Raw genomic sequence first — 18357 nt, forward strand, 5'->3', positions numbered from 1 at the left:
CTGCCCGCACACGGACTGTAACCGCATCCCGGAACAAAGCTGGTTTCCAGGAAAAGGGGCCGCTTTGCTGGATATGAACGGAGAAACGGGACGGCTAGGAAAGTTTAGCTGGGGTGCACCCTCCCCATAATGTCTCGCCTCCAAACAAGCCAGGTCCCTGGCTTTCCTTCTTTATTCATCACTCCCCACCTCCCTCCCCACCCCCCCCAAAAAAAAAAAAAAAAAAAAAAAGAGCCCAGCTTGGGGGATTAACGCTGCAAGAAAAGACCCTTGGGAGAGCACCGGGGCCGAAAGGGGACTTTCGGCGCGTTGCGTCTCCGCGCTGCTCCCCAGGTGATCCACGCCGGAAAGGTCCGCAGCCCTGCGAGCCGGGCACTGGCATAAAGGTGGCAAGACCTCATTATCATACAGCTGAGGGTTTATCTCTCCCTCCACCCCCCTCCGGCCTCCCATCCATTTAACAAGCTGAAATAAAAAGCCACATGAAAGGCCTTCTCTGTGCTTGGCTTTAATGAGGGACACGCGACCCAACAATAAGCGCACGCTGCAATCAGGCCAAGGGCTTTACTGGCACACGCCAGACCGCAGCCCGACACCGGCCACTGCCAAGCAGCTTGACACTGCCCCCGGCCCCCTCCTCCCTTGCCTGCAAGGGCCCGACTCTCCCCCTTGCCCGTGTTTTTGGGGGGCCGGGGCAGCAGCAGGAAAGGCGGACTCCATCCCCACCGGCATCGTGCAGCTCGCTCCGACTCTCTTTTGCCACCCATTTCGGCAGGGCGTCTGAGAGCCCGCAGATCCCTACTGTGCCTGTCTTCCTGCCATCACCCACTCGCCCCCTTCCCGCGTGGCATTCGGCACATCCTCGTTAGCTGGGCTCAGGGCTAGCGCCGGGCCGGCAGCAGCGCAAGCAGCTGCGCCCCAGCGACGGGGCCGTCCCAGGTGCCCGCCCGGCGGGCAAGCACCTCTTTACTTTTACTTTCCTTCTGGGGACAGCCCTTGCTGGGGCAGGGCAGCTCCTGCCTGACGGACCGGCCGCGGCAGCGGGGCTCCGCACTGCCCCGTTCACAGCCCCGGTAAGCGGCTGGCGTGATGGCCGGGGTACACACGGAGAGATGGGGTGGGGGTAAGAGAGAAGCAAGCAAGCAAACAAACTGACAAGCGTGTTTTAAAAACATTTCATCCGCTATTGTTCGTCCGCCGAGGAAAGCAGGTCTGTGGAGAGGCGTTTGATTTTCGAGGGAACTCTCGCAGGGTGAGCGCCGTAAATATCTCAACAGATGCTCGGCTTGTTCGTAATCAGCTCGGCTCCGCGGCAGGCAGCGCGGCCGCGGCGACGGCGGCAGCGGCAGCAGGGTATTAATTCTGGATATGAGGGCTCTCCGCAACATTTGGTTCTTTTTTTCCAGAAAGGAAAGATGGAAAAGGGGAGGGATCGCCCGTGAGTCTGACTGACAGTTTACATAATGAGCTTGTGAGGATGCGAGGCAACTATATAAACAGCTCGAAGGGAAGCAAGTTTTCCATTTACTGAGCTGCGAGCACCGGTGAAAGGAGGAGCGGTTCCACACCAAGCACTGCCCTCCGCCTCCCGCAGCAGAACCCACCCGGCTTTGGAGTTTATAAAGGCGACGGCAGCGATCAGAGGTCGGCGGTTGGCTGCAGGATTAATTCCCAGAAGGGGACGGGCGGATCGACACCTGGATTTTACCTTCGATTTCTGCTGGTGCTCGGGGAATATTTGGAAGAGCAGGTTGCTCCGGGAGAATCGCCGTGACGCCTCTTTTCTCCCTCAACCCAGAAGCGCTTGCTTGGACCATTTGAGGAATACAGGAGGAAAACTAAACCCACTTAAGAACTGGCAGCTTGAATTACACAGAATGACAGCCTTGCGCATCTTTGGCTTGACGTTTCTGTTAATGATTTTACAGCAGGTAATCGCACATCGCACAAAAAAAAAAAATAGGGTTCGCGAAATGTAAAGTGGGTGATGGAAGCAAGTTTGCATGGCAAAGCCGGGGTAAGGTCTGATTTGGCTATTTTGTGTGTCTCCCCTTTGTGCAGAGGGTGTCCGGCTCTGGCGTCTTTCAGCTAGAGCTGCACGAATTCGTGAACAGCCACGGGTACCTGGCCAGCGGGAAGCCCTGCTCCCCCCACTGCAGGACCTTCTTTCGAGTCTGTTTGAAGCATTTTCAGGCAGTGGTCTCCCCGGGAGCCTGCACTTTCGGCAGCATCATCACCCCGGTTCTGGGAATAAACTCCTTCAGCATCAAGGATACAGAGAGATTTGACAGCCCCATTAAGTTGCCCTTTAACTTCACGTGGCCGGTGAGATTCCACTTTAAACTCAACTGTGGTGGTGGGGCAAGAGGGCGGCAAGGGAAGGCTGTTTATCTGCAATGCAAACAGGCTGCTCTCTGCCTTTAGACTTAGTGCCAGAACTTCCTTTAAGGGGGGAGGCGGGAAAAATGGGGGGGGGAAAGGAAAAGAAAAAAAAAAAAGGTGTGTGTGGGGAAGTATGAAAACCCGCATCCAACCCAGAAGCACTTGGGATAATAAATGTAAAGGGAAACAGAAGCAAAGGGGGTTGTTGTTTGTGGGGAGGGATATGCTCCGCGGTCCGTAGGAGGGAGAGAGGGAAGGCGCGTAGCCGCGGGGCAGAGCGCCGGGTCGGCTCGGCGGGGCAGGGCAGGGGCGCGGCGGTGGAGAGCGGCGGTGGGTGGTGCGGTGGGTGCCGAGGTGGGTGTCCCGGTGGGTGCTGTGCTGACGCTGCTTTCTCTGCCCTGTCCCCCTCTCGCAGGGCACCTTCTCGCTGATCATCCAGGCCTGGCACGCGCCCGCCAACTACCTGCCGGAAGGTGACTACGGCCGCACGCCGACGGCAGGGGGCGCCCTGTCGGCGGTAGCATCCCCCCTACATCCCCCCCCCCCCTCCCCGCCCTGGCTCCCCTCTCTCCCCCATGGCCCAGCCCGCAGCAGGCTAAGGGCCGCCCCCCCGGCCCAGCTGTTTATGCCATAACTGCCGGGCCGGCCCTGGTCCCACCAGCGGCAGGAGCCGGTCCCGCAACGATATCCATCAGGGGCCGCTTTGATTCTGCCCCGGCCCTAATCTCCCAACACAATTGCGTTTCCTCCGGTTTATTTTTGGCGTGGGAAAGCGAGGCGGGCTGCGGTGAGAAAGCCGGGAGGCTGCCAGCGAGCCCCGGCCGCCTTTTCCTGTATTTTACACCTTGCTCGAATTCCGCCCTTTGGAAAGGAATAATAGCTTTGGGATGTTTTTCTGAGCGGAGAGGAAAAGGATATTTCACGGCAGCCCTCACTTTTCAAAGGCCCCTCTGCTGAACCCCCCTCGGCCGGGGTTAGCACTCCTGCCCTGCACACCCCGGCGGCCGCCTGCCTCCGGGGACAACCTCTACGTGCATACATACATACATACATGTATACACATAGGCCTGTGTATAGATATGCGAGCGGGAGGTCCTCACTCCACGCACACAATCCCCCCCGGAGGGATAAGGGTCGTCGTGGTGGGTGGGGGAACGGGACCCGTTGCTGCCAGTGTCTACCGGCGGCTAACGCAGGGTCTGCTGTCCCTGCAGGCTCCCGGCCGCCCTCTGAGGAGTGGCTCATCAGCCAGATGTCCATCCAGCGGTCGCTGTCGGTGGGCGAGGGCTGGTCGCAGGACGTGCAGAGCGGCCCGCAGACCCAGCTGCGTTACTCCTACCGGGTGGTCTGCAGCGAGAACTACTATGGCGAGAGCTGCTCCCGCCTCTGCAAGCGCCGCGACGACCGCTTTGGACACTACGTGTGTGAGGCGGACGGCAGCTTGGCCTGCCTGCCCGGCTGGACCGGCGAGTACTGCACCGAGCGTAAGTGTCCACCATGCTGCCATTGTCACCCTGTGGCCTTTAAGAACATCGTGTGGGCTTCCAAAACCTCCACACATGAAGGGGCATCACCCAGTTTGGCTTCCCCAGGTGTTAGTGTGGGGTAGAGATGAGACCCAAGAGGTCTTGGAGGAAGCACAACGCCCCCAAGGCATCAAAGAGCTAATTCAATGAACGGATCCAAAAACCTTTGTCTGGTTCTGCCAGCTGGCCTGACCCTGGTCATAGCTGTCTTTGCAGTCAGTCCTTAAAATACAATGCCTTTGACAGCCTCGTAACCATGCAGTGCGCACGGCTACCCAGTAGGTGCCCGGGGCCATGTTTTCATGCTGACCTTTCCACTCCCTGCTGGAGAGAGAAAGTTGCACACTGAGGACTTTGCCCGCTTTGGCTGCAACTCCCAGCACAGTGCTTCACCTCTGCAAGCATTAGCAACAATGAGCGAGGTAGCAGAGAAAGGATCTTGGCTGATATCCCTGAATCAGCGATATCTATTCCAAGTTACAATGCTAGCAGCTTGCCCACACAAATGCTTCCACCGTTCCGCTGCCAGAGGAGATGAGACAGGTGTTGCGGTATAGCAGTGGAAATCTTTACTGTGAGCTCAGGGCCCTGTTGGATTTTTCAGTCTTTTGTTAGCAGAAGCCAAAGCTGCCTCCTCTTGCTCCTTTTCTAGCAAGAGTTGCAAGAGTTCATGTTTGTTGTATAAACAGAAAAACTAAAGGAGAACTCATCAACTGTTGGCTCTCCTTGTTTGCTTCTCCTGCTTCAGAACTCCTTGTACCTTGAATTTTTAAAACAAAGCTCTGAAAGTGCAAAACTCATTTTCAACATAGTTTTGGAAGCTGGCATTTGCCCCTTTGAAAGGGTATTCTGTGGTGCCATGTGTATTTACCTAAACATTTCTGGGTTTTCATGTTCTCTTTACAGCCATCTGTCTGTCTGGGTGTACTGAACAGAACGGATATTGCAACAAGCCTGGAGAGTGCATGTGAGTAGATGGCAATTGCAATCCGAACTTCAGTTAAAATATCACCTTGTAATAGAAACTTAAACTCTTTTCCATGTCATTAATGTTTTAATCTGACTTTTCTTTTAGCTGCCGTCCTGGTTGGCAAGGCCGCTACTGTGATGAATGCATTCCCCATATAGGCTGCCGCCACGGGACTTGTAAAACACAATGGCAGTGCATATGTGATGAAGGATGGGGTGGCCTCTTCTGTGATCAAGGTTAGTTCTGAAGGTTGTGGCTATGGTGCTAGGCTGGGTACTCCTCAGCACCAGACTAAGGAATGTGACCCATTGGATCTGGAATTAAATTTCCACAAGGTCCATGTTCTTAGACATCAGTTTGTACCAGTTCTTAGATACCAGTTCTTGTAGTGATCTTGTTTGAAAACTACTGAACTGCTTTGGTAGCTGCAGTTTTTCTCTTGGAAAAAAACCCAGCAACCTGGATGAGTGTTGAACATGCAAGTTTTCTGCCTGCTCAAGCGAAGTTTAACTTATTCCCCGTACAGCTCTAACAATTTACTGAACGGTTACCAGCAGCAGTAAACAGCATCATTTGGGCCTTCCTTATTTTGCATACAAGGAAATTAACTCATGTGATAAGTCTGGAGCATGAGAGAAAAATCATGTAAGCAAGAATGAAAAGTACAGGTTCCATTTTAAGGTACACCAGACCACTTCCACCTATTCAACCCACTGAATCACTGAACCGTAGCCAGCTGAGCAGTCATGTCCTCAAGGCCATATATGCACTGCTGGCACTCAGATCATGAAGGGCTCAAGGCAAACCAAGTGTTCTCAAGACAGTTATAGGATTAAGATGGCGAAGTCTGAACTAAGCAGGTTTTTGTTCTGCTTGTAGTTATCTATTAACAAGTTGTATTCCAGTTACTCTGTGGTATTTATAGATACAATAAAGACTTTCTGTTTCTGTCCTATGAACTTGTGTGCTTAACCTCTGACTCAGATTTAAAGTGGGGGGGGGAAAGGACTATCAAGCTTGGCAGAACATGTGGATGGTTTAAACTACTAACATTCGTAACAAGAGAGCAATGTAAATAAACAATAAAAGATCTGTAGTGTTTGTTTAACTCTCCAAGCCAAAACATCTATATTTCCTCCCTGCCTCCCCAGAATGTGCCCTGGAGCACACCTTTCAAAGATGGGGCTCTCTCTCTTCCTGTGACACGTGCACGGTGTCCATAGTGCCACAGCGTGTCCTTTGGACAACACACACTTACGAACCCGACATTATGAAGTGCGTTTTCCAACCTGAGGTCTAAATTCATTGCAGCTAGTGGCTTTAAGCACACACAAAAAAGGGAGGGTATACCCAAGCACTAAGAAAGTGAAATTTTTGCCAGGTTTCTCAAAATTCAGAGCTTACATATTACAGTGATGGATGTGGAGGAATACCTACACTGATGATAACCTGGAACATCTCCTTATTGCTGATAATAACCTGGATAATCATCTCCAGTATCCCTAGTGACGGCAAAATGCCATACCTCACGGAAAATTCTCTGTTGCTGACCCACATGTTTCTGTATCAATGCCTTTTCCCAGCTGTCAAAAGGGTTTGCTCTTAATTCCTGCTTTCTTTGCAGATCTGAACTACTGCACTCACCACAGACCGTGCAAAAACGGAGCAACTTGCATGAACACTGGCCAGGGCAGCTACACCTGTTCCTGCAGACCGGGCTTCACTGGGGTTGACTGCGAGCACGAGATCAGCGAGTGTGACAGCAATCCCTGCAGGAATGGCGGCAGCTGCACGGTAAGGACACTTTAAATGTAAAGGCTTTGTGTGAAGCAAGCCCCAGTATAGCTTTTCAGAAATGGTTCTGTAACAACATAATGGGAATTCGATAGTACACAGGTTCATTACTGACGCTCACAACTAGCGTACTGAACCCTTCCCGAGAGGTGTCAGGGGAGGAAGTCTGTTACAGGAGGAGATGTATCATCTAGATTAGAATTAGTCAACTGATCCTTGGGTTTCTGTGGCAGCCATTATGAGAGCTTGGCAAGACCCAAGGTGGGTGAGGGAGCAGATCTGTAAAAAAGAATACGCCGCTCAAACCAAGGTTCATACAGCAATGCGCTGAGTCTGTGTTGTAACAGCAAGTAAAATAAAACTTCTGCTTTCTGCTGTGAAAGTGTAGTGTCAGACAATAGGGGGGCAATCAGCTGAAACACTGTCCCTGAGACAGGGTTCTGCATTCTTAGTTGCCTGCTGTCTAGTGTTTCGGTGTGGTTTCGGACCCAGTCAATGATTGATTCTACCTGTTGATAAAGACTGATTGATAATAGATATCAGATGTGATTGGATGAGTGTTTGGATTAAAGGTAATGGCACAAGACCCTAGCTCCCTTCTCCCATATACTGGACATACAGTACTTGAAAAGAAGAAACAGTTTGGTTGTTATCTAAGTGGTGGGACTTAACCCATAGCAAAGTAACGTAAGCCCTTGTCAAGCAATGAAGGGCTCTTGTGCTGAGGATAAATGGCCTGATCACAGCTGTAAAGGTCAACGCATGCCATTCTGCCCTGGGAGGACCTCAGGGATCCCATTAGAGTAGTCATGTTAGTGATGGCTTTGTCTAGATGCCTGTAGGCTCCCAACAATTGTGTCTGCTCTGCTTGTATAGCTGCATGATTACTCCTCCACACTGAGTATGACCAGTTCACAGCTCTGTCCCTCACAGTCCAGCCTGCAGTTATTTACTCTTGCTTTTGCCACATGGAAGTGTGGACGAGAAGGGACTGAACAGTGTTTACTGTGACCAAAGCATGCATGCAAGCAGCTCTCACTTGGTGTCATCAAGTAACAGTGGCTTAATGTGTTTTGTAGGACATGGAGAACGGTTACCACTGCCTGTGCCCCCCTGGCTACTACGGCACTCACTGCGAGCACAGCGCTCTGACCTGCATCGATTCTCCCTGCTTTAACGGCGGCACATGCCTGGAAAAAGAGCAAGGGGCCAGCTACACTTGTGTTTGCCCTTTTGGCTTCACAGGGTCAAACTGTGAGAAGAAAGTAGACAGGTGCACAAGCAACCCCTGTGCAAACGGTGAGTCTTTTCAGCAAAACCCCCTCACGCCTCTGCCTCGTTTGTGCTTTTCAGTGCAGAAGTGATAGAAATCCAATCTGACCTCTACTCTTCCTCTAACACATTAGTCCCTCTCCCCCGCTGTATTCCACATCTACCCTAATTTTAGTCTCGTGTGAGGCAGGGTGGGGGCTTTCACTGGCATTTTCTAGGCAACAAAACAAGGCACAGGGTTTTATTGTGTGATGGAGAAGAGGGCAGAATGAAGTAACTTAACTTTATTACCTATTTGCAAGGGCCATCTTTTTAAGGCATAGGGGTACAATTAAGTAAACTAGAAGGAACTTGCAGTTGCTTAGTAAACCAACCACCCTCTTCTGGAGAGAGTATAAAATGCTGCCTGGGGAGAGGTTTAGGATTCTGAACGAAGTGCATTGCAGACTAATTATTTTTACTGTACTTTTTCTCTCCTCAGACGGTAACTGCTTTTACCTCGGTCAGATCCGTGTGTGTCGTTGTCGGGCTGGCTTCACTGGTCAGAAATGCGAGATAAACATCAATGATTGTGCCAGAAACCCATGTTCCAATGGGGGAACTTGTCATGACCTAATCAACGACTACACCTGCACCTGCTTGCCAGGCTACAGTGGCAGGAACTGTGACATCAAAACCAGAGATGAATGTGCTTCTGGGCCTTGTGAGAATGGAGGCACATGCTACAGTGGACTTTATAGTGCCAACTTTGTCTGCTATTGTCCTTCTGGCTTCATGGGCAACCGTTGTGAGTTGCCAGTTTATTCAGTGCCTGTTACACTTCCTCCTAAACCAGTCCCCTGGATTGCTATATCCATGGGGGTGGGGCTGGTGGCTTTGCTCATACTGTTCTGCATGATAGCGATGGTCATCAGGCAGATGAGGATGCAACCAGAGCAGGACTTGGAGACAATGAACAACCTGTCTGATTTCCAAAAGGACAATCTCATCCCAGCTTCCCAGCTCAAAAACACCAACAAAAATAAAGACCTTGAAGTGGACTGTGGGCTGGAGAAATCGAACTACAAACCCAAGAATCATAAACTGGACTACAATCTGGTAAAAGACCTGACAAGTAGAGGGACACAGGAAGATAAATATTACAAAAGTGAAAAGTGTTTAGGAGAAAAGTCTCCCCTCAGACTACACAGGTGAGAATGCAGTCTTCCTTCTGGTCTTTCTTGAGCTCCCTCATCTTCATACTGGTCCAGAAACAAATGAGAAAATACAGGGAAAAAGAAAGAGATAACATACAAAACAAACCAGAGCAAAGTCAGGAATCTTCATACCGGAGTATGTGTGTCATGGCCAAGAGATATTATGAACTAAATCAGATAAATTGTTTGTGCAGGGTGCTGCCACTATGGCTGTGACGAAGGGGGCATGGCTAAGTCAGTGGTGAATTTAAGAAGTGTCTCTCCTTCTTCAGTAGATCTTGAAGGAACAACAGTTAAGGCATACAGTGATTAAAAACGGGTATTCTGCTTATCAAGAAGGCAAAATCATCTGCTTACTGAAAAAAAAGAGTGAAAATAGCTGCTCTTTTTAGAGAAGGGCAGGGATTCACTGGCTCACCAGGCTTCTGATGCATGTATTGAAAGTGTTGTCTGGCATGTGCTTGTGGCTGTTACACTGAGGGATCTGAGCAGCACACTATTAGGTTGGACATGGCAGAAGCATAGGAAGACAGTAGCTATGTCTTACTTCCACTTTGCTAGTATAATGTCCTGTCATCATATAGAACATGTGAAACTCCATCCCCTGCCCTTCCCTGCCACACCTTCCTGGCTATCTCATTCCACCCCTCCATATTCATGGTAGATTTGGAGAGCCAGGCTCATTAGCAGCCCTCTAACGTTCTTTTCTGTCTGCTCTGCCTTAGTGAAAAGCCGGAGTGTAGGATATCAGCGATATGCTCTCCAAGGGATTCCATGTACCAGTCCGTCTTTGTGATAACAGAAGAAAGGAATGAGTGCATCATAGCTACAGAGGTAAGCACGTACCAGGTGGACTGGCACAAACTCACAAAGTAAAGGGATTGACTGCCCTTTAAAACTGCATCTGAGCCAGTTACTCTATTTCCAGGGATCCTAGTGCTTCCCAGCCTTCATCTTCTTTGCTGTGGCTCACACAGAACATACAATGGGGAAAATAAAGACAAGAGCAGCTCTGATGTTATGAAATCAGAGATTTTGAGCTTAGATACGTTCATTAGAGATGAAAGCACAGCACATCAGCCTATAACGATTCAGCACATTGTAGCATTATTTCGTCTTAAATAGGTAGTCAGTGAAAATGGAAATAATAATTGCTTGTAGGCCCATTGACATGAAGCCACCTTATCTCCCCAACTACAGTGGGTAATCTGTGTTGTGTGGAAACAGATAAATCTATACTCTTCCAGCAGGAGATGAAAGGTAGCTGAACGTGTTAGTGGGTAGGCCTAACAGCCACTGAGGAAGTCTGTAATAAGGTAATTCCAACCTGTTGGCAATTAAGCTCCAGCTAAATGTTGTCTAACAGAACTTAAGGCTGTTATTGATAAACAGATCTAGATTTTCATGTTATATTGAAAGGTCAGAGGGCAGGTCCATGAAAAGGGAAGGACCTAGCGTTGAACTTGTAAGACTTTAGGAAGCAATTATTGAGGAGCCAACCAGTTACTGAAGAATTGCTGACTCTGTGGAGAAAGGCTTAGTGCAAGTTAAAGGCAGTTTGACATGAACCGATACCTGCTGCCTTCAGTGGAGCCATTTTTAGGACTGGTTTCAGACTCCAGGAAAGAGAAGCTTGCTGTGTCATAGAGCAGTGATCTGTGAAGTCAGATCTGCAGGCTTCTGTCTCCCTTGCCAAAGCAGATATCAGTTTTCCTCTTAAAGCCTAGTTGGAACACAAGTCAACCAACTATATTAAAGGTTTAAGACTAAGTGGAAGGATTTTTAAAGACAGAAATGACAGCTAGAAGCTTCATTCCCATTAACTGACCTAAATACCGTATCTCCCTTGGAAGATCTTGCTAAGCAAAACTAGACTCCCAGATTTAGGTCAAGCACCTCTAGAAGTGTTTTTATGTTCAGAATGGCAACTCCTTAAACCTCTCTCTGCATCATTCAGGCTTCTGGACACAAGTTGCTTACTTATACCATATGCTTTTTAGAGAGACCTAATATTAAGCACTCAGGTTTGTAAGCCTTCCTCCCTTCAGTGCAGGTAGAGAGGCTACTCATCACACAGACAATTTATTTTGCCAGTGATTCTTTGTCTCTGGGCCCAGGCAGTAGTTAAGCTGCAGTGATGTCTGGCTTAAAAGGCTCTGGTGTGAATCTCACAGTTAGTGAGTTAAGCAGCGCTCTGTGCTGTGCCTCCTTCTCATTCCTGGTCTCATTTTATATCCTGACAGGTATAAGACTGAAGATCAGCCCATTTGCACCTCAGACTTGGTAATGCCAGTAGATGGACGTTCCTGCTGCATTGTTTACAATTCAGAACTGGATTGGACTGTTCTTAACTACATGCAACTTGCTGCTCTCAGGCGGAGGATGGAACTGGGTGAACTGGACAGACTGTGAATTTACTGAAAGATGCAATACACCTTTTTGTTCTTACTGCCCTTGTTTGAAGTTTGATACCAGACATTTCATTTGCTATAGAAGAGGGGAGGCAGAGGCAAGAGAGAGGGGTTTAAAATATCATTGGTTTAATTTGGTTTTAAAAGATACTGAGGCCAGTTCCTCATGGACAGACCCCTGGCTTTCCAGAACTCTGGCTTATGGGAGGTGCCAGTAGATATGGAGGCACTTAACTATCACAGATGTTGCCATGGAAGGTGTGAAGACAGACACATTGCTATGCAGATAATGGATACAGTATAAACCAGATCTCCATTTTCTTCTGGGTTTAAAAGTGCCTAAAATGTGTCAAGAGAATCTAACAAGCCCAAACAGAGACTTGACTGCTCTTCCTGCAGTTACCTGAACACTATTGGGCAGGGGCGGTTGATACTTTCTGCTACACGACTATCTGCATCTCCTCCCTCCTGCTGCATGTACTGGAGACTGTGTAAGGGGCCAGAGGAGGAAGGAAAGAGGAATGCCGAATGTATTTGTCATCTCATTCGGTGATGCTGTGGAGAACTGATTGACCCAAGCCACAATATGGGCCAGGATATTTGTGGATTTAAACACTGACGAAGGAAAAGTCGAGATGAGGAATGTGTACTGCCTCTTCCCCATTGATAAGGAGGAGGTTGTGATTGATCCCAAGTCTATCCTTACTCTATCTCTGCCTTACGAATGCGTTTAAAATCAATCAGCTCCTAGAACCTTTATGTGCTGAGTTGTCTCAGCTCTTTTCATGCCCTTTGCACTACCAGTGATTGTGAATAGATTTTTTTTTTTTTCCTTCTCCTTCCTCATTCTCTCTCCCCTTTTGCCTTATTTTGACACAAATTTGGGGGGTTCTGCTGTGTTTCTAAATTAGGTGCCACCTTCTACTGCAAATAGTCTCAAAATTGCAGCTGTTACTTTCTGAAGAAGAAGAAGAAGCGGTGTGATTCCCCTTCCCCATTTCTCCATCCGGTTGCAAAACTCCAACTATTGTCCTTCATCCTGGTTCCAAATGCCCAATAGCGAAGCATCCACCAAGACACCCTCTGCCAAGACAGGTGGGGATTAGAGTTAGAAGGTTCTAGGCCTGCCCTGTTTCTTTCCTACGCACCCACTGCTGCGTGGAGAAGGGGAAGCCTGCCCCTGGAAACCAGAGGCGGGCAGGAGCTCTTTTCTCATATACATATTTACAGCAATAGCACCAGACACCCCAGTGGAAAGTGCTGTGACGCTAATGAGACCGTGGGGTGGGGCAAAATGAGGAGGGAGGAAACAAGATCTCTTGGAAGAAACCTGGACCATGCTCTCCCTCGGACAGTGATATTCCTGCCTTTGTAAATCCTGTTGTTGGACTAGCTCATCTACTGCCTCGAACTGTGCAGACAAAGACCCCTTCCTCACGTCCACTACTGACCTTCTGCTCTGACCACGTAAGACCATGTCGAAGACGACCTTCAGAAATCAATAATATGGGTTTTAGTTTGTCTGTTTGTAGTTTATTTTGAAGACTAGTATTTCAGTAATTTAAAGAGAAAAAAAAAAACCACAAATCAGAAGCACTGAACTTTCTACGTTTTATAACATTATTTTGTATATAATGTATATTTATAATCAAAAACAGAAGTGTAAATATGTTTATTACTTCTCATGTAATGTTTTTAATGTGATGACAAAGTTTGAAGTTTATTTTTTTTTTCCAAGCAATGAAAATACTTTCCTGCTACAGGCAGTTTCTTGTGGTTTGTCCTTTTACACTTCAGGTCCCCTGATTCTGTGACAGCCAAGGCTACCTGGGGCCCCAGAAGTAAGCGTGCCTGCCCGCTCCCTACGGCTAGCCCTGCATTCACATTATGCACACCAACTGCTGTCATCAGCTGCTCTTTATAAAACAGCTATATACTGTTAGCTGATGTCAACAGAGTTGTTCAGCTGAGTGGCAATCATCTGACAGAGAAGTTATACATATTTATATTGTGATATATTACATAAGATTCAAATTCTATATCTTCATCTTCTCTTGCTAGGGAGTGGGACTGAACTGTCAGGAGAGTTATTTTTATCAACATTTCACTCTTCCTCAACAACTTGTGGCATGGAAGTTATAGATTTAATATCATTTCCAAGTGCCTTAATAACTGTGCTGGCTGGGAGTTTGCTTCCAAGCAAGATACAATCACTGTTTTTAAAAATCCTATTTCTTTAAATGCTTTCAGTAAGATCCAGATCTTGCCCTCAGGTTGCTCTTGCACAACATCTACATCTACGCTGGCATGACCGTGTCCTTGTTTGTTTGATTGTGGTGGGTAAGATCTGTCTTTCACTTCTGGGATTAGGGGGGGCAGTTCCAGGCTTTCTCCTCCCAAGTTCCCGGTGCTACACCAGCAGCTGTGTCCTCCCAGGACGGCACAAAGTCATTACCCTTTCACAGCCCTTTTGGAGGTTGTTTCTACAATAAAAAGTGTAAAAAGCACACTTGTATCAACCACTCCCAGCAGGTTTAGTCACCTTTGCAGCATGTACATTTACAGAGTATTACAGCTCTCACTGGATCAGCTAGGCACAGTACAGACAGCACCTGAATGCACACAAGCAGAAACTGTAAGAACAGGAAGCCACTGCTGCTCTATTTTAAAACAAGAGCCTTTCAAAAATTATTATTATTATTATTATTATTATTATTATTATTATTATTATTATCATTATTATCATTATTATCATTATTATCATTATTATCATTATTATTATTATTATTTTGTTATCATTGTTGACAAAATGCCAAGAAAGCCTCTTAGTGTTGGATGCTTTTCCTATCTTTCCCCAAAATGAAATCTAACCAAAATTTGCTAGCTTCAAAAAAAGTTACAAAGCAAAAAGCCCCAACTCTGGAATGAAAAATACATTAAAAGGGAAAAAAAAAAAAGAGAGCACCACAAGAAATTACTTTTGTTTTGTCATTAAAGCACTGCACATAATGGTTTCTGAGTGTACTATTAAGGGTGTGTAAATACTATTTACTTTGGGCGGTTTTGTTTCTCCCTCTTCGGCTCTTTGCTTAGCGAAATTAACTTTCAAATCCCAGCCAATTTCCTTGGCTACCATAAAAATAAATTTAAGATGAAACTCAGAAATAAAAAGCCACCTCCCCCCCCTCCCCAAACATTCACCCTGTAGAGCAAATTATGAAAAACAAGCCATTGACAAAAAGCCGAGCAGATGCTCCCTGCTTGCAGTCCTTCCTCGGCAATGTGAAATAAACCCAACAGATGCCTCTCTTAATTGAGCACATGGATTACATACACACATGCACTCTGTCCTGCTTAAAACAAAACACACACAAAAATCAAACAGGAAAATAGCCAGAGAACTCTTCCCAAAGCCTAGGCAAGCAGGAATGCTAAGACCAAAAAAGACTCAGCTCTTCCTGCGCAAAGTGAGACAGGAAACCGTATTCATAGACAGAAGGGAGCTGAAATCCATTAAAACCTGTGGACCTGATTATGTAGATCCCACAGGGTAAAGCAGGTACAACACATGCCTTTGTGTATCCACACAGGACAGAGGAAAGAAAAAAAAGCGTCAGCTTGCAAGGAAATCTGTGAATATTTACTGCAGGCACTACTGCACTGTGCAGCTACCAGAATAGATCACAGATCCTACACAGGAAAAACAGGAGAGGTGCCTGCTTCCACACAGGAGGAGATGGAAAGCATATGTGAATCTAGGCACGTGTGCACATCCCCAGATCCTTGCCAAGGAAACTACAAGCAAATTAGCTAAACACATAATATGGCCTGGGTTTAACCCACATCTTTGGACACAAATGTTCTTAACCAAGGGCTGCTGTGCTCTGACTGCTCACCAGCCCACCCATCCCCTCCCTGAGGTGAGTGCACCTCTGAGCTGTGGTGGATGAATTCACTAGGAGGAGCTCCGAGATCCTTCTGGGTTTATAAAGACTCAACTTGAATTTCAAAGATTGGCCTTAAGGACCACAGATGATGTCAGGACTGTAAATGTACTGAGACAAATAATGCCTTTGCTGGTGACAAGCTCACAGAGTTCCTAGACTAAACACTACCACTAAATTCTCTCAGCATAATTTGCACCAGCTATGGCAAGAATACAAATCTGTCTCTAGGACTGCACCTACATTTGGCTTTTTGTTTTAGGAAAGTGCATGAATTCCCTTAAAAGCATCATGACAAAACAAGAATTTTAAGAGTGGACTCCTGACTGAGAAATTCTCTGGTATTTCCCTGTGTCCACACCTGACAGAAACTATTCCACAGCCACACAGAGCCCTTCAGTCCAAACAATTTCAGAGCTGGATTCAGTGAGGTGGGGTTGTTGCTGCTCTGGTGCTGCACCTGACTTGAGTTGTTCCATGTTCAGCTCCAGCCCTTCATCATTAACCTATTTGAACAGTCTGATGATGAGGGGAAACAGATGCTGAGATATACCCGTAACGATAGCACCCACTGGTGCTGAGACAACACGCAGCAGGGCTGTGCTCGTGCAAACACAGCACAGGGCATAGAGTTCAGCTAGGTTAGTGTAGAGGTGGGATGCTTGGAGAAATTAGGCTGGAAACAGGACATCCCTCAAATGGGATAAAATGCAAAATGCATTTTACTGTGTACAAAACTTGTCCAGCAACAGCTCTCAGCTGTATAAAGAGCTGCTGAGAAAGCTCAAATTAGTTACTGTGTAATTGTATCCACCTAGTCCAGTGGATAAAACCACCTCTGCCAGAACACATTTCAGGTATTGCCATTGTTCCTCACTTTTTTATTAGTCTATGCTAGAAGCAGAAAGGCAGAGCAGGTCACTAAGAAACCTGTACTGTAGTGGCTTAAGTGACAGTTACGTGTTTGTGTTTGCTTGTCATCCCCTTATCTCACATACCATAAACACATACTGATTTTATGCAGCAGATAGGACACTCCTAGCACATGTAGCTCACAATCCAAACTCCAGTTGTGGAGAATTGACATAACTCAGTGGCCCTCTGCCACGCTTCATTATTTTCATCAATTTACTTTTACAGCCTCTCTGAAGAGTCAACATCAAGATTTCTACCCCTCCCTCCATACTCTTTAAGTTCTGCCAGCTCAGCTGCCAGAGTTTGCAGGCGGTGACCCTGCTGGCTGATGACGCCCACAGCAGGGAGACTTTGCCTTGGTCCCTCCTGCACCAGCTCTAACCCTGCCTGCTCTGCTCTCAGACCTCATCTCAGCACCATCAAAACTACCCTTATTGCCATCCTTGCTCCTCTTCCCCTCTGCAGCTTTGGGGCATATTTCTGCAGCAGAGTGGTCTGTCATGATGCAGGGTTAGGGCAGCACTGTGATTCACCAGGTAGATGATTGTGTACAGAACAATAATTTCAGGTGCTAAAGCAATCGTTCCACAAATAGCATTTGATTCTGGGGACCATACTTTTGTCTCTTCCCTTTTAAATCTTGACAGCAGACCATCACCTTCCCAGAGGTACTCTCCTCTTCACAGATCAGTCAGCTGTCCCCTCCAATGAGCTGCTCAACCCCTGGGAGATGCAAGGGGTAGGAGATACAGCAGTGACCTGTTTGCAAGGCTCACCGCACAGCCAGTGACACCCAGAGGTCTTCACTGCCTTCCAGCAAAACTCCCCACATTTCTCTGAGGGAGTCAGTGGTGACAGGCTCTGAGCAGGTAAAGTTTAAAAATGCAGAGCATGAAGTGGGATAGAAAATAACTCCTACTCCCCAAGTCTCCATCTCACTTTCCTCCCCTCTGACTGGGTTTCTGACTGACATGTGATGTGAGAGAAGAGACCTAACAGCTAAGGCAAACAGAGTGCCCACATCTGAGATGACATGTGCCCTGCACAGCACAAATGATCCCACGATTACTCAGCCCCTTCCATATACTGTAAATTAGCAAAGGACTTGCCTCTCACACGCCAGGGTAGTACATAACTACCACAAGCGGCCTTCAAACTTCTTCATCCTCTGCTAGCATTGTGTGCAACCACGATGGAGATGGTGCTCAGGCTCCAACTATCACTGAAGCCAAGCCACCATGAAAACCAGGTCATTCCCAGGAAGGGTTCCAAGGTACAAACCAGCACCTTGTTCATAGCCATGTTTTGCAAATACACAGATAAATGAGGAAAACACACAGTTCGAGGAGAGGCTGTTTGGTGACGACCTCTTTATCTCTGCTTTATGACTTCTTTGTTGAGCTGTGGCTAGCTTCACGGCGGTTTTGTTGACTACACTGCCTAGAGAAGGTCACACAGGCACCATGTTTGTTTTTGTAAATTTTAATTAAACCAGATCATATTTAACATCTAAACAGATCTGCTGAGAGAGTTAAGCTGGAGAGGCTGTCACCAGTCAGAACAGGATCCAACCACTTCTGGCACCGTGCAAGAGCTCTCACTCCCTGTGCTTGGGCACACAGCTCACAATGGTTTGTGAGCAGGGTCAAAACTCCTGGTGCAGATATCAGTCACTCTGCAATGGAAATCCCTTTTCTGTTAACACTGTTTAATATTTGCCTTACATTTTCTGCTTTGGCAGATAATGCATTGCCAAAGCATTTTTGTTCCTGCCCATAAACTCCTTTGTTCTCTGGAAGATTGTCAGCAAAGAAACACAAGGCAATCTGAACAAAATGTTGGGGTTTTGGTTTGGTTGGGTGGGTGGGGTTTTGGGTGGGGGAAGGGGGTGGGGGGAAGAGACTCTCATGCAGGATGGAAGTGTGATAATTGCAAAAGAAATGGCCC

The 18357-nt window shown here is 47.4% G+C and overlaps 1 protein-coding gene across 1 annotated transcript; it reads left to right on the top strand.

Annotated features, from left to right (window-relative positions):
• Positions 1 to 1140: 1140 nt before the first annotated feature.
• On the top strand, positions 1141 to 13303 carry DLL4 (delta like canonical Notch ligand 4). Its single transcript, XM_054161498.1, has 11 exons — positions 1141 to 1931; positions 2062 to 2325; positions 2798 to 2855; positions 3597 to 3866; positions 4815 to 4875; positions 4984 to 5114; positions 6503 to 6672; positions 7752 to 7971; positions 8426 to 9134; positions 9866 to 9974; positions 11384 to 13303. The coding sequence occupies exons 1-11, from the start codon at positions 1878 to 1880 to the stop codon at positions 11387 to 11389; spliced, it is 2052 nt and encodes a 683-aa protein (XP_054017473.1). The 5' UTR covers positions 1141 to 1877; the 3' UTR covers positions 11390 to 13303.
• Positions 13304 to 18357: the final 5054 nt, after the last annotated feature.

This window comes from Dryobates pubescens, chromosome 5 (assembly GCF_014839835.1).
Source record: "Dryobates pubescens isolate bDryPub1 chromosome 5, bDryPub1.pri, whole genome shotgun sequence".
NCBI classification, from domain to species: Eukaryota; Metazoa; Chordata; class Aves; order Piciformes; family Picidae; genus Dryobates; species Dryobates pubescens.

Bases quoted from the DNA above. Each gene is read 5' to 3' on its own strand.
- DLL4 (XM_054161498.1), top strand. From the start codon at position 1,878: ATGACAGCCTTGCGCATCTTTGGCTTGACGTTTCTGTTAATGATTTTA. The intron at 4,876-4,983 runs GTGAGTAGATGG...CTTTTCTTTTAG, and splicing joins AACAAGCCTGGAGAGTGCAT to CTGCCGTCCTGGTTGGCAAG. The intron at 9,135-9,865 runs GTGAGAATGCAG...GCTCTGCCTTAG, and splicing joins TCTCCCCTCAGACTACACAG to TGAAAAGCCGGAGTGTAGGA.